This window comes from Orcinus orca, chromosome 1 (genome assembly GCF_937001465.1).
Source record: "Orcinus orca chromosome 1, mOrcOrc1.1, whole genome shotgun sequence".
In the NCBI taxonomy this organism is placed as follows: Eukaryota; Metazoa; Chordata; class Mammalia; order Artiodactyla; family Delphinidae; genus Orcinus; species Orcinus orca.
In genome coordinates, this window is record NC_064559.1 from 187,858,010 (window position 1) to 187,880,992 (window position 22,983).

At 52.0% G+C, this 22,983-nt stretch overlaps 1 protein-coding gene across 1 annotated transcript; it reads right to left on the reverse strand.

The window, feature by feature from the left end:
• Nucleotides 1-715: 715 nt before the first annotated feature.
• HCRTR1 (hypocretin receptor 1) lies at nucleotides 716-11,274 on the reverse strand. Its single transcript, XM_033422333.2, has 7 exons — nucleotides 10,364-11,274; nucleotides 9,996-10,174; nucleotides 8,573-8,816; nucleotides 8,084-8,199; nucleotides 5,995-6,221; nucleotides 4,703-4,824; nucleotides 716-3,003 (listed from the first exon to the last, which is right to left on the reverse strand). Exons 1-7 carry the CDS (start codon nucleotides 10,560-10,562, stop codon nucleotides 2,813-2,815), a joined length of 1,278 nt encoding a protein of 425 aa, XP_033278224.1. The 5' UTR covers nucleotides 10,563-11,274; the 3' UTR covers nucleotides 716-2,812.
• Between the last annotated feature and the right edge of the window lie 11,709 nt (nucleotides 11,275-22,983).

Consider the following 22,983-nt stretch of genomic DNA (forward strand, 5'->3'; position numbering starts at 1 on the left):
ATATTTAAGTACATAGTATATACCATGCCATGCAGAAAGAAACAGCTCAGGGGGACATGCCTCCACAGGGCTGCTCTCACTTACTGGGTTGAAGTTAAGTGTAACTTAACTTCAGGTTAAGTCTAACCTTGCCAGGTTCAGTCCAAGAAGCTGACCGTGTGTTTTATAACAGCTTTAGGGCTGGCATTCTGGGCTAGAAGCAGCCACCCCAGACTTTCCACAGCCTGGCCTTTTTATTATCTCAAACCCTAGTTTTAATCTTCCAGACAAACTGCATTTACGCAGTCATAACTTTCTCCCCATTTTTATTAAGTGCAGACATCTGTACTTACCAGCTGGATCTTCACATCAGCTTGATAATCAGTCTATACCAAACGTCGACAGTGATCTGACAAAATTTCAATCTGAAGCCAAGACACCAGACGTTTTGGTTTGATTGGGGGACCTTATGATGGGTAATGGTGAGCTAATCCTTTTGTTTTGGGGGATGAAGATAAGAAAACAGGCTCTCCTCCCTGCTTGGTTGGGGAAGCAGCTCAGTGAGGCCTCGCAGGTTATGTCAGGCTTAGGCAGTTCAGCCCCGGTTCTCCTCTGGGCTGCTGTCGTGCTAGAATCCTAGAGTTAGGTGGAATCCAGTTCCCAGAGGCCAGCCCCCATGCAGAGCTAGAACCCCTTCCATTACCCCACTTTGAGTCTGGCCTCTGCTTGCCAACCTCCAATGACAACTCAGTGCCTTTCCACGCAGCCCATTTCCTCCTGGACTAGTAGGGACTTCTTCCTGCTGTGGATTCCAAATCCCACCACCTTGAAAACACTACCCATTGGCTATGGTTTTCTCTCTTGGGCCACCGAGAACATACTCCACCCCTTCCTGCATGCCAGTCCTCTAGATATCTGGAACCTGCCACCACATTCCCCCAGGTCCTCCCTTCCCTAGGCCAGATAGTCCCAGGCTCTCCAGAAGCTGTTCACTGAGCTTCATTCCATGGCATCCTGTGAGTTCATCTGAGTCCCCCAAAATAGAGGCCTGAGGCCCACCATGGTGCTGGGTTCAACTCGCAGAGGACAGAGTAGAACTGCAGCCATTAGGGGAAGCTTTTGTGGTTTCTTCCCACTGAGCCAAGTGTTTACTGAAACCTGTGTCTAGAACAGTGTCAATCATACTCTGTCACCTTTGTGATCAGCTGGGGCTGAGGAACCCAGGACCTGGGTTCTTCCTTGTGGACATGGTTGGTTCTGGGCTTGGGCGTCAGCCCTCACACCTCATTCCACACACTGCCCCTCCAAGCCTGGCTACAAACTTGACAAACAGCTTTGGATCCTAAGGCTAGCGGGAAGGGAGTGGAGAATGGGCGGGACACCCTGTACCCTCTGGCAACAGCTGCACATCTGTGGCAGTGTTCACGTGAGCTGGGCTGGCGAGTCATCTGGAGAGCAGGATGACATGCTCAGACCACTCCCTCCACCTGCTCTGCCTACGAGGAGGGGAGCTAAAGCATTCCTGGGCTGGGCCCCTGGCAGGAGCCGCGGTTTGCGGTTTGCCCCACTTCTTGACGGGTGAGGTCATTAATCAGGTTAAGCAGACCCAGCGGTGCGCATGGCCGAGCTGGCCTCTGCCAGATGTCTCCCGCTCGTCTCAGCAGACAGTCCTTCAGACTGCTTCCCACCTCCTGCTCTGGCAGCAAGGATCAGGGCCTCTGGCAGCCCTCTAATCATCTTGGTGGCAGATGGAACACGTCTAGCCCAGTCTCTGGCTTTCTCTTTTTAATCTGTGAGTTCATAGAAAATAAATGCAAGCCCTGATTTCCAAGAAGGTGAAGATAACAGTAAATTGGTCTGTTAACCCTGCTGTCTGCCCACCCTACCCCCCTTACCTTCCATAGACTGCTGGGCTCATGAGCAGACAGATGTGGCCAGGATCGAGGTCCTGGCATCAGAGGATCGGAGCCACGTGAGGGGGCAGGAGCACGTGTGCTCTGAGACCTGCCCAGGAGCCATCTGGGATCCCGTGTGTTAGGGGACGAGAGGTGGGAGGGGTCAGCAGATAGCTGCATTTCAGCACTGTCTTCTCTCCTCCCCCAGCCTCCCCACCTTCTCACTCCTAACCTAAGAAGCACAGATTTTGTGCAATGACAAGGAGAGGGAACATTCAGTGCCAGGCTTTTAATTACAGTTGCTTCAGGCTGCTGGCCTCCATACCAAATGGCCTCGTGGAGAGTGTTCTACCACTGCACAACCAACGGGGTCCAGTCTGTGGTGTGTGCACTTGGCACCTGGTGAGGGTGGGGCTCTGTTCCCACTGGGGAGGGGCTGGGCTCAGATTAGTTCACATGGGCCTCAAGGAGCGCTGCCAAGTGCAGCCTGGGCTTTAGAGCCCCTGGACCAGATGGAAATGCCTGCTGGGACCCTTATAGCAGACTCCAGGGAAGACCTGTGATTGGGTAGGAGAGGGGTCTTTGGGAGGAGGGCCAAGCTCTGGAAGGATGATAGTGATGGATGGTACTGTGCGGTATAGCCAAGTGAGAGGAACACAACGTTAATCTTGTCCTTAACACTTTACAGTTTACAGAGAGCTTTCCACTTTCTTGAGCGTGCTTAATCCTCACATGAATCCGCTTAGGGGACGCAGCTCAGAGAAGGGAAATGACACTGCCCAGAGTTAAACAGGCAGAAAACGAGGCGAGGAGCCCCGGCCTCGCACTGCAACCAGCAGTCTTTCCATGAGGAGTGGGGGCAGCTCCCCCAGTAGCCAGAGGAGCAGCCCAGGCAGGGGATAGGTTGCACCCCCTTTTGCCACCAGGATGGCCCTCGCTCAGGGCAGCACCGTGGTGACACTGGTGAGCACCACGTGCTCCGAGACTTTGGAGACAGAGCACCGGCTCTGCAAGGACAAGGACTTGTGGCTGGCAGAGGAGCGAGGGCTGGGGGCCTTCAGAGAGCCGCAGGGACCCAGGCCAGGCAGGCAGCAGGAGAAGGCGGCCTTAAACTGCTCCCGGAATTTGCCTTGGTTGAGAGACAGAAGACACAGCCATAAGGAGACAGAAGCAGCAGGAAGGGGCCTTGGGCCCAGGGACACCCACGCAGCTCCAGCCAAGCTGCCTGTGAGGGGGTGGGAGGGAAGGGTAGAGCTGGGCAGGAAGGAGCCCCAAGGCGACCTCTGTCACTGCCAGGGAGAGTGAGGACAGAGGCCCTGGAGCAGGTTCCCAAGGAGAAATGCAATTTTCATCTGATTCCTTGACTGCGCTCTGGCTCTGAGCCTGGCTGAAAACGTTTTGTCTGGCTCAGGGAGCTTAGGTCACCTCTGCCCTCGTTGGCGGGCAGGTGGAGGGGCTCACGGCTCACCATCTGTGGCTAGGCTTTCCCCATCTCTGCCCCATGGTGATGAAAATACAGCGGCAGCAGCCCTTGCAAAGGCACTGTGCCGGGCATCTGAGTTTGTCGCCCAGCTCACCCCAGCACCCTGAAGGCCTGGAGTCCTCTAGCCTCACTCCACAGAGGCACACAGAGGTGCAGTGGCTTGCCCAGGGTCACCAGCGGTCTAATTCCAAAGCCTTCGCTTAAAGGGTAGGGAACAGTGGGGAAGGAGGGATCACCACAGCCATCTGTACAGTCAGAGGACACCAGGCAACAGATTGTGCTGGAACTGAACAACCATGTTTCAATCGCCCCGCAAGCCTGGCCGGTGCCCAGCAGAGGGCCGAGCACACAGCAGGCGCTCAGTAAATGTAGACCAAACGAAGAAATGCACGTCAGGAAGTCTGCCTGACGTGTCCTCTGCCGTTGCTCGTCTCTTCTGTTCTCCCCTCTGAGCTGGAAACCACCCGGCTAGCCTCTGTTGAGTAATTCTTTAGTCTCAGTGAGGGTTACAGCATTGACCCCAGCCCCTTCTTTAACCTTTCAGCCTTTTCTCAAAGATTGTCCAGGCTTGAGCAGTCATCTGGTCAGTTCTCTAGGCCTGGTCCGAGTCAGGTCTGGTGAGTCACACTCTGCTGAGCCCAGGCGGGGGCCCGGGGTGGGGCCTTTCCACCCTGAGACCGGGAGGTAGTGGAAGGGGGTGGGGGCTATGGGACAGTGGACAGAGGAGGCCTGGGCGGGGGGGGGCAGGGGACCAGGGATGCCTGGACTTGCAGAGGGGAGAGTGGGAGGGCTGGTGCTGGAGGCAGGTGGATTCAGGGGTAGCCCCCCCAAATTCGGGCCACTCTGCCAGCACGTGTCTAGCTGGGCATGGGGAAGCTGCTTCCCGGCCCTGGGCTGCCTCGCTGGTGGCCCTCCCTTCCTCCTGATGCCTCGATTATGCAGTCATCTTCTCAGGCAGGGGCTCCATCTGGAGCCTGTGTTGACCAGACTGGCTGATTGGTAGTCCTGCTGTGCGTGCATCACGCAGGGGTGGAGGTGAGCTGGCCCAGCCCCTGCGCTCCCCCCCACTCAGTGGTCTGCATAATCTGCAAAACTGGATCCTGGAGCTGGTCACCTTCTTTGGCCACTATTGGGAGTGTGGCCTGTCTCCCACTCAGACCAGAGCTCTTGGGCGGGGACAAGTCTTCCCCCTGAGTGGGAGTTCCCAGAGCAGGGTCCTGATCCCCAGGAGGCAGCAGGTGTATTCTTCCCCGCATGCTTTATTCAGCCTGGGTTGAAGATGGGGAGACCATTGTCCTGGGGACTGTTGCCACCCTCAGTTACTCTGCGTCCCCAGCCCACTCACCACTGAGGAAGTTGTAGATGATGGGGTTGGCGGCACTGTTGGCGTATACCAGCCAGTGGGAGAAGGTGAAGCAGGCATAGACGGCTTCTCGGTCGCTGGCTTGGCGGAACATCCCAAACACCCTAGGACCAGGGGGCAGGACACTCAGAAATGGGAGAGAGAGAGAGAGAGAGAGAGAGAGAGAGAGAGAGCGTGTGTGTGTGTGCGTGTGCGTGTGTGTGTGTGCGCGTGCGTGTGTGTGTGTGTGTGTGTGTGTGTGTGTGTGTGTGTGTTTATGTTGGGCAGCAGTTGCTGTCCTCATCTACCAGACAGGAAAACTCAGAAAAGGAAGGCGAGTTGACCAAGGTCACATAGCTCATGAATGGCTGTAAAGTACAAGAGTCCCACTGCCCCTTCTGTGCACCAGGCAGCCCTTTCCTGGGCCTCTGAGTCTGGGGTCCTGACCACAGTTTGGGGTTCTTGGGTGCAGAAAGTATGACCAGAGTGGGCCTAGGAACAGGGACCAGGGTACCTCTGCTCAGTCACCAGCCGTGTGACCCCCTGGGGCTCCCCCTCCACTTTATCATCCATCCCCGTAGCAGCACGATGAGTCATAGACATCATCCACTTTTTAAATAGGGAAACTGAGGTTCAGAGAAGCAAAGTGGTATGTCCAAGATCACACAGCCAGGAAGTGACCAAGCACAAACACACTGAGATTGTCTCATGGCAAAGAGCCCAGGGTCTTGCCCTGCCCCCCTCCCCACCCCCACCCCATGGCCTCTCACAGGTCACCCCAGACCCCTGTGGGTGTGGTTGCTCCCTTCCTTCAAGTCTCTGCCAGATGTCACTTCCTCAGAGAGGCTTTTTTGTTTTTAACCATTACATCTAAAAAACATTTATTTTTAACCCCACCAACCTCTGTCACTGTCATTCTCTATCCCCTTTCCCTATTTTTTCGTCAAAGCAGTTATCACTGGCTGACATTGTAGTACATGTCCATTCTCTCTCCCGTCAGATGTCGCCTCCACGAATGCAGGACATTGTCCCGTGCACTCGTTCACTCCGTTCCCAGCCCTAACAACCTGATGATTGAGTGTCCAGACGAGAGAATTTTCACGAGAGCTCTAGGAGGCAGGCCGGTTATTCCCATTCTACAGATGAGGAGATTGAGGCTCAAAGAAGAGAATTACTCCCACAAGGTCACACAATGGATGAGTGGTGGAGCCAGATCTTTCTCTGAAGCAGAGAGAGCTCCTTCCTCTGACCCCACCACCTCTCCCCATCCCCAACCACTCCCCACACGCTCTCACCTCTTGAGGACATTGAGGACACTGATGGGCAGGTAGCAGAGGGCAAAGACCAGCAGCACCACCATCAGCATCTTGGCCGTCTTCCTCCGAGCTCGCATTTGCTTTACCTCGGCCAGGAAGGCACGGGCCCGAGGCGGGGGCTCTGCGCCCACGCCCTGCCCCTGGTCCTCCAGCTGGTCTGAGGGCCTCTTCCAGTTCCTCACCAGGGCCGACGTGGTGCCGGGGATCTGTCCAGCACACACAGACAGCAGCGGTGGGTACAGCTCCTTGGGAGGGTCGTTCTGCTTCGCTGGGCCTGCTGGACCCTGGGGCAGGGAGGCGGGCAAGGGAACAAACCCTTGCAGCAGGAAGGAGCCTAATATTCATGATAAAGACCAACACTCTGGACTTGAGTGGACTTCTGTTTTCCATTAGCTCATCGTGAGACCACCCACAGTATGTCTCTTGGGACAGTATTATTCACCCTTAGTTGTAGATGAAGTAGGGGACCCTTGACAAGCCCCCAGGTCACAGCCTGGGGCCTGAACATCCTTCCAGCTACCCACCCATCTTCCTTAAATCACCACCTCCATCTGTGGCGACAGGGGTGGTTGGATGACTTGTGCCTCCCCCGGTCCTTGCCTGACTGGGAGGCCTGAGCAAGGGGCGTGCAGGTGGACAGCGTGGAATGGCCTGGGCCTCAGAGCATAGGTCCCAGCCTAGGTCAGTGCCGATAGGCCTATGGTGGTTCTAGGCACCTGGAGCAGCCACAGATATTCTCAAAGCCTCTCTCACACTGGACACCTGAATCACCCCACAACAGAAGGGCATGGGGCTAGAGTTCAGGAAACTTGGGCTCTAGGGCCAGCTCAGCCATTCAAGAGCTATGTGACCTTGGTAAACTCACTTTTCTTTCCTGAGCCTTGCTTTTCCTGTTGGATAAGGATAGCGACTCCTGCCTTGTGGACCGGGGCATTGTGAGGAGCAGATGGCGAGCGCTGGTGGAGCGCGAGGCTGCTCGTGTTCCGGCCAGCCTCCTCTCCCGGCCCGGGCGCTGATCCAGGACTCACCCCGCTAGTGCCAAGGGCCTCTGAGCATGCCCTCCCATGGCAAACCGCCCCCCTCCAAAAAAAACCCCTGCTGTTGGTCAGTGTGTAATAGAGGAAAGAAGGAAGGCCCTGGAACCAGAAAGGCTCTGCCACTCATCAGCCGTGGCAGATTGGTTGCCCTTACTCAGCATTTGTAAAGTGGGTAATATTGCTTCTTTGATTAGATAGTTGTGAAGACATTGCAAGCAAAGTGCCTAATTTGGACAGCAACACGGAGGTGTTATTGTTGTTGTGGCACTGAACCGAGCATTGGAACCCCACAGACCTGGGTTTTAGTCCCTGATCGTCCACTCGCTGGTGAGGGATTTGGGAGAAGTTGCTTTGCCTCTCTGGGTCTCAGTTTTCCCATATATTAAGGTGGGGATAGGGACTTCCCTGGTGGCGCAGTGGTTTAGAATCCGCCTGCCAATGCAGGAGACACGGGTTCGAGCCCTGGTCCGCGAAGACCGCACGTGCCACGGAGCAACTAAGCCCGTGTGCCACAACTACTGAGCCTGCCCTCTAGAGCCCTCAAGCCACAACTACTGAGCCCCCGTGCTGCAACTACTGAAGCCCGCGCGCCTAGAGCCCGTGCTCTGCAGCAAGAGAAGCCACCGCAATGAGAAGCCCGCGCACCGCAACAAAGAGTAGCCCCCTCTCGCCGCAACTAGAGAAAGCCCGCGTGCACCAACAAAGACCCAACGCAGCCAAAAAAAATAAAATAAATAAATTTATTAAAAAGAAAACAAAGGGGATAACGTATGGTGGTGAAGAGGATGCAAGACTAGCTGGGAGTGCCTGGTGCAGTAACTGGCAGCTACTGATATTAGAAGGATGCCAGTTACTATTCGGTTCCAGGGCCGGCACTAGCACTTTCGGCCTTGAGTTTGACGCATGCCTAGGCCTTGCCTCTCTGGTTGCAGCCAGGATGGCATGTTCTGAAGGCAGAGGGCTGTCTACTCCCTCAGACCAGTACCCCTGTCCCCTCCCAGCCCACACAGTGACACCAGAGTGGGCCTCACCTGGCGGCCCCAGAGCTTGCGGAAGATCTGGAAATAGGCCATTGCCATGAGGCCTAGTGGGGCCAGGTAGGTGACAATGAAGAAGCAACTGTGGTAGATCTTGGGATAGAGGTCATCTGCAGGGGCCAAGAGATGCACGGGTTGGGCTCAGTCTGGGAAGCCCCAGCCTGCCCTGCTTAGCAATACCACCCTGCCCTGACTAGGGCCAAAGTAAGCAGCTGGGCCCCATACAGGTGCCATGGCAGAGAGACCCTGGAGTTGCCCAGCCCAGTGGTCTCCATCCTGGAGGGACCCCTGGCCGATGTCTACACTAGAGAAGGTACCCACACCAGAGGTATCCCTGCTAGATGCCTGCTCTAGGGTATCCTCCCAAGAGATACCCACCTCTGGGTGCCCACCCCAAAAGTGCCCTGATAGATGTCTGCTCTGGGGGTGTGTGCCCCGGAGGTGCCCACTTCAGGGACACCTGCCCAAGGCTCCCGCCATTACCTGCCCAGCGTTCATCGCAGACAGAGAAGAGCCGGGTGCGGTTGGCTAGCTCGGGCAGCACACTGCTGCATTCCATGACAGCAGCCTGGGGCACCATGACAGCCAGCGACACAGCCCAGATGCCCAGGATGGAGCCACGGGCACGCCGGGCAGTGCTCTTGAACAGCAGGGGGTGGCAGATAGCATACCAGCGGTCCAGGGCGATGAAGCTGAGAGTCAGCACTGCCACTGACACAGACACGGCCTGCCCCATGGGGACACAATGTCAGTCCTTTTGGGGGCCACCCAGAGACATGGGGTGAGTGATGGAGCTCACAGCCCAGAAATACCAGGCAGCCAGGTGCAGTGCAAATCCTGACTCCACCACTTACTGCCTGTGTAGATTTAGGCAAATCACTCACCCCCTCTGAGCCTCGTATGCAGAATGGGAATGTATCATCCACCTGGCAGGATTCTTGTGAGAATAAATGAAACTATGGATGGAGAATGTCCAGCTTGAGACCCGGCACATAGTAGGTGCTCCCCTACTATGGATAATAATTTACACTTTAGGAAATAACTACATGCCGGACACTGTTCTCGTTATCCTCAGAACAACCCTTGAGGTGTGTCCTCTTACCCCCAAGGTACAGGTAAGGAAACTGAAGCAAGAAAGATTAAATAACTTGCCTAAGGTGGATTTCCTCACCTGCCTGTCTTTATTCTCAGGGTTGCCAAAGTTAATGGGTTGAGTGGGAAACCTCCAAATAATGGGAAATCCAAGAGGCATTTCTCTCTGCCCTGGGATCCCATCCCTTCCCCAGGCTGTGAGGAAAGAGTCCTCATTCTGGGAGGCAGAGATGAACCTAGGCCAGAGACGCAGGGGCACTGGCTCCAGGAGTGCCCCCTGCCCTCTGGGGTACAGGGAGAGGGTCGAGGGATGCAACCCTCTGGCCAGCTCTCCTTCTGGCCCAACAACCGTACAGGACAGCCTGACACCCACCGCTGGGAGAGGGAAGGCCCCAGCCAGGAGCGGAAGGGCCGGGGAGGAGACTCTTGCCAGCCTGCCACCTCAAAGCTGCCCCCTTGGGGTCAGGGAACAGGCCCATTCTCTGTCACGGTGGGCTTGCGCCTCTCTCCTGCACTGTGTGCCCGTGTACCTGGAAGTGACTGTACATGTGTCCGAACATGCCTCTGTGAATGTCTATGAGTGTGACCTGGAGGGTATCTCTGTATGAGTATATGGGGCTGTGTCTGTGTCTGTGTCCTTGAGTGTCGTGCCTGACGGCCTGCCCTTGCTAACAATAGAGCATGACACTGCCGAGGTACTGAGCCATGTCCTGTCTAAAAGGCAAGTTTGAGGGTCACTGAGACCTACACAAGGCCATGGTTTTTGTACTTGGTATGACAGGGGGGTCATGAGGGGCACCCAGGCAAAGCTCACCTGTAGATAGGGGATGACCTTGCAGAGGGCATGGCCGAAGAGCCAGGATTCAGTAATGTCTACCAGCAAGCTAGCCGGCAGGCAGATGGCCGTCACCAGAACGTCGGCCAGGGACAGGTTGACGATGAAGTAGTTGGTGACCGTCCTCATGTGGTGGTTCCGCCACACGGCCAGGCAGACTGCAGGGTGGGAGCAGGATGAGATGAGGCCGGTGGCAGAGCCACGCCCAGTCTAGCTGGGTCCCATCAGTGAGACCCTTCCCCCACAGTACCCAGTAGGGACTTGGGGGAGGGGGAGAGAAGCAAGGCCCAGGACCCCTCCCAGTCCCCAGGGGAAGCCTGAAGCACCACAGGGACCTAGAGACCTACCCAGCGTGTTGCCCACCAGGGCCACGAGGAACACAGCCACATAGGCGGCGATGAGGACCCACTCGTACTGCTTCGGGTACAGATAGTCACGCCACAGATAGCGGAGAAACTCGTCTTCGTAGTCTGGAGGCACCGGGGACGGTTCCCCGCTGTCAGTGGGGACCCCCATCTGGGGCCCTGGGGTGGCCGAGGGCTCCATGAGCTCAGGAGCCACTACAGCTGATGGACATCCCAGGCTCCCCCAAGGGAGGGGCGCCCCTGGGCCAGGCCTTAGCCCACTTCCCTCAGGGGACCCAGAGTCTTGCACTCAGGTGTTTGTGGTCCCAGCCTGAAACCTTCTGAAGGAAGGAAAAGGGAACATTAGGGAGAGTGCCAGGCAACTTGCAGATGAGCTTCCTCTTAATTCTCACAGTCACGTGGGTTATGGAGAGCCTGAAATCGATGGAGAAGGACAGATCTGCCTTGCCTCCCAATTTCATACCAGTTGGGTAACTTACCTCACCCCTCTCAGCCTTGGTTTCCCCATCTACCCCGTGGAGTAATAACTGAGCCGGCCTCACAGGGCCTCGCTGAGGAATAATGAGCTCTAATGAATGCCGAGTGCTTTACCCAGAAACTGGCACCGGAAGCCGGCTTCACGGTCATTGCCGGTTACCACTATTAAGAGCCCTGCTTTGCAGAGGGGGAGATAGAAGCTCAGAGAGGTTGAGCCCCTTGCTCAAGGTCACAAAGCTGTTATTCCAGGTCTGTCTGAGTCCACCAAACACCACAGATTGGAGAGGGGAAGCCATCCTGATTTAAATGTTCTCTCCTGAGTCAGTTCACAGGCCTGAATTTTTGGTTGAAAAACTGGTCAAGGGAGGCTTTTGAAGACCCACGCCCTGCCCACAAGACCTGCCAGACCCTCCCTGGTGGGGCACACACGCACGCACACACGCACGCACACGCGCGCGCGCGCACACACACACACACACACAGTGTGGGTAGAGGTGCAGGGAGGAACTGACAACCTCTCCGAAAGCGAGGGGAGAGCCCCAGGCACAGGGGCTGGGCCCGTCAGCCCCCAGCCCCCGCTAGTCCCCCCTTGAATCCCGTGGCCGCGATGCGCCCCGGTGGCCGCCAGGGGTCGCTGGACCGGCGTGCGGGCCGCCCTCTTCATTCATAAATCCGGCCTCGCACCCCGCCCCTCCTCGCTCGCTCAGACCCGTCCTTTCCCCGGCTGAGAAGGGAGGACCCCGGACGTATGTAGGAGGGTTGCCGATCCCTGGAGACCCCCCGGGGAGCATGAGGGGTCTCCTTCACACCCCCAGCGGGCGCCGGCGGACCCGCTTCCTCAGCGGGACCTCCCTGCATCTCTGGGGCTGTGCGGGCTGCGGTGCGGGGAGCGAGGGCGCGAAGCATTCTTTAGGAGCCTGCCTGCCGGGAGGAGGGCAGAGCATGCCGGGGACCCAGCCTCCAAGCACCCAGGTTATCTCCCGAGACTCTTGGCTCCCGCCGAGGGTCCTCTGAAGTCCCCCACCCCGAGCCCGGGGGTCCCCCAAGCCCCGCACCTGTTGGCTGCGGTTCCCCGGCGTCCTCGGCTGCTGGTCCCCCGATCTTGCACCGGGACTTTGCCTCCCCGCCCCGAAGGCCGATCTCCGGGGACTGGGGTTGGAGGGGAGGGGGCCGGGGCAACCCCCTCCCAAGGATGTGCTGCCTGGGCTCTCTCGGCTGGGCGCGAGCGCTGGCTCCGACGCGGGCTGTGGCTGGGCGCGGGCTCCGCCAGGCTGCGCGCCGCGGAGAGGGGGGAGGCCGGGGCGGGAGGGGCAGGGAGGGGAGGGAGCCCCGGGCCGGTCTTGGCTGCAGGTCTCCCAACCCAGAGATCGGGAGGGAGATGCTCGTTCCTCCTCGCCCCAGACTTCAAGCGTCCATCCCACCTCCATTCATGTTTCCATCCGTTCATTCATACCTTTCGCATTCATTCAACATTTCTGCCTCCGGCTACTCTGCTTTCAGAACGCACCTACTGTGTGCCGGTGGGCCCCAGGTAGCTTTGAAGAGCCACAATGTAGAGGTGGATCCCAGCTCCACCTCTTCCCGCTGCCTCACCTAGCTGATGAGGATGAGGGCACAGGTGGGTCACTGCACCGCCTCCAGCCAGGCTCCGGCTGTTGCTGGAGCAACTAGCTCCCAGCGATGCCAGAAGGCCCTGATCGCCCTTCTCCCAGCCTCCTGTTCCATCTGCCCTCCAATCCTTTTTGTTCATACCTACTTTCCCCCCTCCCAAGACAGGGACGGTAGGTGGGGGCAGGAAGGGGGGGCACCAGAAGGGCTGATGAATTCAACTAACATTTTCCAAGCTGTGTGCCAGGCAGTGAGCTAGAATAATACAGCTGCCATTTGTACAGTCCCCACCATGTGCATGATCTCATTTAATCTTCACATCAACCCAGTGAGGCAGCTGTTACCATCCCCATTTCACAGATAAGGACCCTGGACTCACATGGTTCAGTGACTTGCCCAAGGTCACACAGCAGAGGCCGAGATGGGACTCAAACCTGCACTCTTCTCCAGGTCTACCTTCCTCCCACGCCAGACGGAGGCTGGCTGGAGCCAGGTGGGCTCACAAACAGGCAAGTCCTCTATAGAGTGAGGAGAGCTGCCAGGGGGCCCAGGAGCTGGGGGGCACAGGACAGATTGATCCAACCAGGGCGTCAGGACAGGAACACACCAGAGACCTAAAGAATGAGAAGGAAGGCCTGCAGCCAGTGATTCAAGGCAAAGAAAACAACAGGGGCAAAGGTGAGGAGGTTGGCCCTTCCCGGAGTCACAGGTGGGTGAAGGGTGACCTTCTGAGCATCAAGCCATCACCTTGGCTATTATCTGTCTCAGGATGGGACCTTCCTAAAACATCAGATTCACCCTCCCCTTTGACCCTCGGAGAGTCACACCCCTTCCCTCCTGGGAGATGACTCCTGAGATGGAACTTCCATCTTCCCTGTTGCAGCCAAAGCCTTTTTCCAAAGGAGCTAGAGATGTACCATTAGGCACAGAGTGTGCGGGAAGGAAGTTGGGGCAGCCCAGGGGACGGGTCAGGGACCTCCTTCACCTGTCCAGGGCAGGAGGAAGGACTGAGGCTGGCCCTAGGGCAGAACCCTGTCCCTGGGTGGCATCCGCGCAGTGAGTGATGGGTCAGAGCAAACTTGCAGTAACAACACTCTGTCCTGCCTGCCCTAGGTGCCGGCAGAGGTAAGGGAATGGATCAGGGGACGTGTGTGTGTGTGTGTGTGTGTGTGTGTGTGTGTGTGTGTGTGTGTGTGAGAGAGAGAGAGAGAGCGAGCGAGCGAGAGAGAGAGAGAGAGAGAGAGAGAGAGAGAGAGAGATGGAGTTAGTGTCTGTATTTAGAAGTAAGGGCTGTGACTGTGTGTCTGGGGAATCCAGTGTGTTGCTGTGTGTGTGTTTGTGTCTCTGAGCCTGCATGTGGGTAGGGACAGGCTCTGGGCTGATGACTGGGGGGCATCCTGGGTGGGATATGTCTGTATGGGTCTTGATTTGTCTCTGTGTGTACTGGTGTTTGTGTCTATGAGGGATGTGTGTGTGTGTGTGTGTGTGTGTGTGTTGGGGGGTGTCTGTCTCTCGGTGTGTCTGGGTGTGTGATTGTGGCTTTGACTAGCATTGGCCTCCCAGTGTGTTCTCTTGTGAGTGTGGGAATGTGAGTGTGGTGTGCCTTTGCGTCCATGGCTCTGCGACCGAGCGTGCGTGCGTGGAACTCAGTATGTCTGCCCCCACGGGGATGACTCATCTAATCCCCCACGTGAACCACCCCCCATCTAGAGCTGTGACTGTTTGCTAGGGGCTGGGAGGGGGCCGCGGCACACGCGGGGAGGGGAGGCACAGAGCGCCGGACAGTCAAATGACAGCTGCAGCCGGCGGTGTGAAAGGTACAGACCCCTCTGTGCCTGTGTGGGTGGTGGGCACCAGCTGAGCTCAGCACAGACCAGGCTTAGAACCCAGCCCAGAGCTCAGAGTGCCATGATTCAAGGCTTCCCAGACACCCTGGGTTGGAGTGATCAAGCGGCTTCCCAGGTGCCCCCAAGTCATTATAATGGGGGTGCACCTGTCTGTGTGGGGACGGAGTCAGGCGGAGAATCCACCCCCACCCCCGCAAAGCCCAATGTCACAGAGCCAGTCCCGTCTCCCTTTAAGAGGATTCCCACTCGCCAAACCCTCTTTTCATCCCTTGGTACCCCAGAGATGGCTGCTCCCCAGGACAAAGGATCCTGAGTGATTCCTTGTACCCTGAAGCAGCAGATATTTTTTCCTCCCCTATCAGACCCTGGCCAGGGAGGAGGCTCTGGGTCCTCAGGTCCTGAGTCTGGCTCTGTTAGCCACGGCCTGAGAGTAGGAGAAGCCAGTTGTTTGTCCTCTGCGGGCTTGGGGTAGAGACCCTGGTATGCCTGCTCAGAGAAAATCCTGGGGTCCCAAGGGGGCCAGTGATACTCCTGGACACCCACAAGAAGCTGCAGTTGCTTGGTTTGGGAGCTCAACAGCACTGGACTCTGGGAGCTTCTGGCAAAGCATCTGTGCCCAGGAGAGGGACCCCAGTGACCTCATATCCTCCATCTCCAGGCTGGGCCCTCAGCCTGGCATCTCCTTCTCCCAGGGAGGGCCAGCCTGAAGCCCTTGCTTTGCCTGAGCTGAGGGTCAACCGAGACCACACGACCTCTTTCCTGGAACCAGCCAGCTCCAGCCTTGTTGATCTAATCCTGAGCCTCTGAGCTACAGGTCCCTGTCACATCCATCTTCAAGTGTCAGCCCAGGCACTGGCCCCAGGTGCTGCCTCCCCCTCCCTCCCAATTCCATTGTGACTTACAGTAACCTCTGTCTGGCCAGCACTAGAATAATCAAAATGTAATTGCGTTTTCAACTTGCTAACGGCTGCTACAGGCCCAGGATGGAGATGGGAACACCCCAGGCAGGAGAGAGGTGCTTCTTAGAAGAACAGAGATCAGAAAACAAGCAGAAGTGTGGGGTGGGGCGAGGTGTGGGCCAGCAGTGACTGGGCTGTGAGCCCAGAAAGGGGGATTCTGAGGGCTGAGTCCAGGCAAGCCACTGAGGCAACTGGGATGTTTTGGTCCTTGGGCCCAACAGTACTGGCCTCTGGAAGTTCCTGACAAAGTGCCGTGCTCACGGGATGGACTGAGGGACCTCATGTCCTCCATCTCCAGGCCAGGCACTCAGCTTTTGTGCCCCTTGTCTTGGGGAGGGCTGGCCCTCCTTCAGGGTTTGAGTGGCTGGAAGGGAACCAACATCCACCAGGAGAATGAGGGGCCCAGGTCCCGAGGTCAGGCATCCTCGGTGGCTTCACAAACTAGGGAGCATCTTCAAGCCAGAGGCAGGAGCTAGAGGGAAGGTGCTGGAGACAGCAGTCTTCTGTCTGCTCACTCACTCATACACCCACTCAACAAGCACTGGTGGCAGGTAGGTTGCAGAGCTGGGGTCCCTCCTGGTTAGGCTGGGGAGACCCCATGTAAACCTGGGTGGGGGTGGGTATCAAATGCATTAGAGTGGGAGCCTTTAGAGTCAGGGCCAGGGGTAGGATGGGGCTGGGACCAAAAACAGATAGTGCATGTGGACCCAAAGGAAAAACAAACAGACCCCTCAGCCTGTTAAGCCTAGTGTTGAAAGAAGGTTTGGAGCACAGGCTCTGGAGCCAGAAGGAGTTAGCGTGGGCTAGAGTCCTGGCTCTGTCGCTTATTACTGTGTGATCTTGGACTAGTCACTTCACTTCTCTGGTGGGCTGGGTCATGACCCTCAAAGATATCCATGTCCTAATCCCCAGAATCTATAAATGAGTTACAAGGCAAAAGAGGCTTTGCAGATGGGACTAAGTTAAAGATCTTGAGTTGGAGAGAGTATCCTGAGTTACGCAGGTGGGCCCAGTATAATCACAAGGTCCTTATAAGAAGGAGGCAAGAGGGCGAGGAAGAGAAGATGTGATGACAGAAGCAGAGGTTAGAGTGGTGCCAATGCTGGAAGGGTCCACAAGCCTCTAGAAGCTGGAATAGGCGAGGAACAGAGTCTTTCCTAGAGCCTCCAGAAGGAACGCAGCCCTTCCAATTCCTTGACGTTGGCCTCATAAGACTCATTTTGGACTTCTGAGCTCCAGAAGCATAAGAGAAAAAAATTTGTGTTGTTTTAGGCCACTAAGTTTGTGGTAATCTGTTACAGCAGCAATAGGAAACAGTACAACCTCTCTGTGCCTCATTTCACTGGTTATGAGACCAACAGGAACCTTCACCATATAGAGCTGTGTAAGGATTCACTGCAAACAGGCAGGTGTGCAGAGCAGCAAGTGCTGGGCACCAGCAAGACAGACAACCACACGTTCATTCATATGATATTTTAAAAATAATTTAGTATTTTTAAAAATCAGAGGGGTCTTCATGGGAAGAATCAGGACTTTGCCAGATATCCTTATGCTTATCCCGTTATTTGGTATTGTTTTTATTTTGAGTCATGTATTGCCGCTGGAGGCTGTTAAAAGATCCAATTCCTAAAATAATAAGTAATATTAGTAATAAACAATGATCATAGGAAATGTGTGCTGGTGTGGTTATTTCAACACAGGAACATACAAGGAGAAGCAAAAGAAGGAGATGCCTGATCTTCCTGGGAGGGATGTGAGTGAGTGAGTGAGTGTGTGTGTGTGTGTGTGTGTGTGTGTGTGTGTGTGTGCAGACTGGGGGTGGGGAGCAAATTAACTATGACCTGGATCACCAGACATTTGAGGAAAATCTTAAACATGACACAGAAAAACCAAGATAAGCAAAAACGTTTCAGAGGCAACTAGGGGCTAGGTCTTGAAGGATGAATAGGAGTTCACAGGTGGGTTTTGAGTGAGACATGCTGGGCAGGAGTGAGAGAGGAAAAAAGGGCAGGATTCCAGGCAGAGGGGGCAGCATGAGGGGTGGGCATGGCCAAAGGTCTGTTCTGGGGTCACAGTAAACGCTAGTTTGGCCTGAGGGTGATCCCAGGAAGAGAACCAACGAGAAACGGAAAGATGGGTGAAGGGCTCGCTTTCAGTCTAGGCTGAGGAGCTCGGACTCCATCCCAGAGGCAGTGGAGTCCCTGAAAGGTGTGAGTGAGGGTATGATGTGGGCAGATTGGCAGCCATACCCTCCAACTGGAACACATTTGAAATGAATAAAGAGTACGTTTTCCTTGTAAAAGATTCAAACCACTCAGAATAACATAAAATCATTATTTTTAATTATGTAGAGTAGCTATCGATTCCTGTATAAGAATATAGCTACTATAACAAAGATTCCCCAAATGACAGTCCTTAGAAAGATGGACATTGACTTTTCTCTGCAGGCTATCCAGGGCCGGCAAGGTGACCCTACAATCATCAGAAACCCAGAATTCTGCCAGGACAGAAAAGTATCCCAGTTTTTTTGTTTGTTTGTTTGTTTTTGCGGTACGCGGGCCTCTCACTGTTGTGGCCTCTCCCGTTGCGGAGCACAGGCTCCGGACGCGCAGGCTCAGCGGCCATGGCTCACGAGCCCAGCCGCTCCGCGGCATGTGGGATCTTCCCGGACCGGGGCACGAACCCGTGTCCTCTGCATCGGCAGGCGGACTCTCAACCACTGCGCCACCAGGGAAGCCCAGTACCCCAGTTTTGAGCACAGGTTCTGGTGCCAGACTGTCTGGGTTTAAATCATGGGTCTGCTGCTTATGAGCTGTGTGACCGTGGACATACTAAACTTTGTGCTTGAATTTCTTTGTCTGATAAATGGGGATAATATAGTTCCAGTCTAAGATAGGGAGAATAATATTCCCCCAAAGATGTCTACGTCCTAACCAGTAGAAGCTGTGAGTGTTACCTTATATGGCAAAAAAGGGCTTTGCAGAAGAGATTATGTTAACAATCTTGAGATATTATCCTGAGTTGCCTGAGTTGGCCCAATGTAATCACAAGGGTCCTTCTAAGAGGAAGGCAGGAAATCAAAGTAGTAATAGGAGATGCAATGATGGAAGCAAGAGACTGTAGTGATATGATGAAGGGATCACGAACCAAGGAATTGCAGGTGGCCACTCGGAGCTGAAAAGGCAAAGAAATGGATTCCTCCCTAAGTCTCCAGATGGAAGGAGCCCAACTGACACATTGCTTTTAGACTTCTGACCTCCAGAACTATAAGAGTTCTGTTTTAAATCACTGCCGTAATTTTTTTTAATACTTTTTTTTGTTTGTTTTTTAACTTTTAAAAAATTTGTTTTTAGCTGCATCGGGTCTTTGTTGCTGCACGCGGGCTTTCTCTAGTTGCAGCGAGCGGGGGCTACTCTTCATTGCGATGTGTGGGCTTCTCATTGCAGTGGCTTCTCTTGTTGCAGAGCATGAGCTCTAGGAGCGCAGGCTTCAGTAGTTGCGGTGTGTGGGCTCAGTAGTTGTGGCTTGTGGGCTCTAGAGCAACACTGCTGTAATTTTTACAGCAGCAATAGGAAATACACATCCTCATTAGGTTAAATGAGTTAATACATTCAAAGCACTTAGAAAAGTGCCTGACACAAAGCCTACACATAAGCCTTAGCTAGTATTATTAATGGAAACACTCTTGGCTTGGGTCAGAGATGGCCAGTCCCAGCCGTATTCCAGCTAGTAGAGGGGACTATCACTTCTGTTACATCCAGTTGGCCTGAATTTGGTCACCTGGTCACATGTAGCTGCAAGGGAAGCTGAGGGATATAATTTTTCTCTGAGTAGCCATGTGTCCGGCTGAAATGTAGGGGTTCTAGGACTAAAGGAAGGAGGGAAGGTGGCTATTGAGGAGTTAACAGTGTCCTACTTTGAAAGATGAGAAGTTTAGCAAAGGTACTTTCCCCCCAGAGTTTGGATAGCTACTCATTTTCCAGCTCATCTGTTTTGTGTTCTTAATTTTATGCAGTATCTCTTGACTCTTGGCTGTGTAAGATGAGATGTCCTTGATTACTCTTTTCCTCCCTCTTCTTGCTAAACCATTACATTTTCATCTGGTCCTGTACCCATAACTAAAATGTTCTGTTTTTTTGTGTTGTCTATCTCTGAGCTTCAAGAATTGAAAAATCAATAAGGTGTCTTTAAAAAATATTATGACTATGTAAACATTATTCTCTGCAGAGCTAACTAGCATCCTGGGACCTATACAGAAGGAGCTATAATCTTATGGTTTAAATGCTCTTGAAGAAGAAATGCTCCAGGCTCCAAGTTCAAATGTATTTTTCTACATTCCTTCAGATACTCAAAGTCATGTTATATTTTAGTTTGCTTCACGTTTGGGCCATGACTTTCTTACACAACTTTTTGTTCTCCCGGAGTTTTTAACTGCTTTTCTCTTCTCTTCTTGTGAAAAGAAACATATGCCTTTTTAATCAGGTCATTAAAATCTTCCAGCTTCTTAATTACATTATTGTTGAATGAAGCCCATTTTCTTCTTAAGTTCATTCTTCTCCAAACCCTCTGACTTCCTGTTCTAATTTCGACTAATGGTTTTATGGACCTCTGGTATTTCTATTCACTGCACTCCTGGGTTAATTCCACTTTTTCATGAATCTATTAGCTCTCTCTTTCTTGGGTTTTGTCTCTGTTTTACTGGAGTATATCTTCAAATAACATTTTTAAAAGGGGTACCTGGGAGAAAAGCTCTCTGAATCTTTGTGTGTCTGAAAATGTCTTTAATTTGTTCTATGCTTACTGAACGGGGAGGTCAACCAGCAGGCTTCACTTTAGGGCTTGTGGAAGGGAGGCAAATAGGAAATTAGACACCGGGTTCCCACCCTGGGCCAAATAAGAAGGGATTTACTCTAGACCGTGATACTCTGAATAGGAGCCCTGGTCATTTTTTCCTTTTTAAAAAACTTTTTACTTAATAAAAACTGAGATATAGTCGATGTACAGTATTAAAAGTTACAGGTGTACAGCAGAGTGATTCACAATTTTTAAAGGTTATAGTCCATTTATAGTTATTATAAAATATTGGCTATGTTCCCTCTGTTGTACAATATATCTTTGTAGCTTATTTATTTTATACATAGTAGTTTGTGCCTCTTAATCCCCTACCCCTATCTTGCCCCTCTCCCCACTGATAACCACTAGTCTGTTCTTTACATATGTGAGTCTGTTTCTTTTTGTTACATTCACTAGCTGCTTGTATTTTTTAGATTCCACATATCAGTGATATTGTACTGTTTTTGTCTTTCTCTGTCTGACTTATTTCACTAAGCATAATACGCTTCAAATCCATTCACTTTGTTACAAATGGAAAAATTTCATTCTTTTTTATGGCTGAGTAATATTCCATTGTACATATATACCACATCTTCTTTATCCATTCATATGTTGACAGGCACTTAGGTTGCTTCCATATCTTGGCAATTATAAATAATGCTGCTATGAACATTGGGGTGCATGTATCTTTTCAAATCAGTGTTTTCATTATTTTCAGATCTATACCCAGGAGTGGAATTGCTGGATCACATGGTAGTTCTAGTTTTAGTTTTTTGAGAAACCACCATACTGTCTTCCACAGTGACTGCACCAATTTACATTCCCACCAACAGTGCACAAGGGGTCTGTTTTCTCCACATCCTCACCAACATTTGTTATTTGTGGTCTTTTTGATGATAGCCATTCTAAAAGATGTGAGGTAATATCTCATTGTGCTTTTAATTTGCATTTCTTTGATGATTAACAATGTTGAGCATCTTTCATGTGCCTGTTGGCCATCTGTATGTCTTCTTTCTCTCTCGCTTTTTAATCTGTCACTCTCCCTGTATGTTCCTGATGTGAGTGCATCTGCAGGGGAGAGCTGGTAGCTGACACTGGCTCGTTATTTACTAAACAGGCCTTTACTTGAATATTTTCCAGGCTTTGGTTATTCACATACCACCATCTCATTTTTTGCCATATCTTCTTACTATCTGCATTATTATTTACTTATAGTATTATTTTTCTTTAAATTGACTGTCCTAGTTCTACACTATGCCTGTAAAATTGCAAGTGTGATGTTATAGTTATATCTCTTATTGCTTGTTATATATACAGTTATATCTTCTAATCTATATGAAAATAAACACATAACTCTTAAGATAACAGAAGTTTACATAGTGGAAAAGAATATATATATATACACACACATATACATATATATGTATATATATAAACTGAATCACTTTGCTGCATACCAGAAACTAACACAACATTGTAAATCAACTATACTTCAATAAATAAAAATTAAAAAAAGATAACAGAGGTTTATTTATTTACCACTAAATATCATCCTCAGCAGTGGTGCATGTACCATACTTTAGGAAATATTTCTTTAATTACCATGTTGATTACCTTCTAATCAATTGTCTGAGCCTTCTCTGTGTACCCGCCAGTTTGGGTCTCCAAGTGGGGCTCCTTTAAAGAGTTCCTCTCCTCCTTGGCCTGATTCTGACATGCTGGGGAATAAAGTAAAAGAGTAATTATGGGAGACAAAAGATCACTTTTATTGTTGATGATGTAAAGTGGGAGGCCTCAGTTTAGGGTGTGAGTTGAGGGATCTGCTAATTGAACACTCGTCACAGCCGCCATTGCGTGATGAATAGATGGTTTGACCCCAATTTCCCATGTCATAGGCTCGGAGTCTCAGTTCTTTCTCTCCCTTTTACTCTTAGTGGCATGTGACTATGACAGCCAAGTTTCTTGGGCTCAGGTACATATTCAGAGAGCAGAGAGTCCATAACGTATACCAATTGCTTCAAAAAATTTTTAACAAGAGAGAAAAAACAACCCACTACGTTTTATGTGTCTAGAAGAACCGTGATACTCAACCCAGGCAAGGACAGTTTGAGACAGAAAGGTCTTAGGTCTGTCTCAATGATGGATATAGATGCAAATACCCTAAGTACAATATTATCAAACTAAATACAGCAATATATTTTAAAAAACATAATGACCAAGTTGGGTTTATTCCAGGGATGCAAGAATATTTCAACATTTGAAAATTGTCATTTTAAGTCCCAGCATTAACAGGTTAACAGACACAAAAATCCTATGATCATGTAAAACAGATGGAGAAAAAGCATTTGATAAAATTAAGCAATTTATTAAAATTCTTGGCAAACTAGGAATAGGAGGGAACTTCCTTAACGTGATGCATAATAAAGGATCTTTCTAAAACCTGCAGGAAACATACCACTTAATGATAAAAACTTAAAAAGCATTCCCTTTAAAGTCAGAAACCTAAAAAGGATGTTCACTATCCCTCTTTCTCTTCAAAGCTGTACCGGATTTCTTAGCTTATGCAATAAGAAAAAGAAACAGTAAATAAATGGTATAAACCATTGAAAAGGAAGAAACAAAATAGTCATTATATATTTGTAGGTCATGTGATTGTCTACCCAGAAAATCTAAGAGATCCTACAGACAAATTCTTAAAACACTTGAGAGAATTCACATTGAGAGGCAATTTTCCACGGGTCTGTTGCATTCCTGGATGACTTCCAAACAGAGGCACTTTGTTTGGTCTTTTTCTTGACAATCTCTTTAAGAATGTTTGTATGTCAACCATCTTTGGAATACAGAGTAAGTGTCTCCTTCCGGAACAGAAGGCAGATTT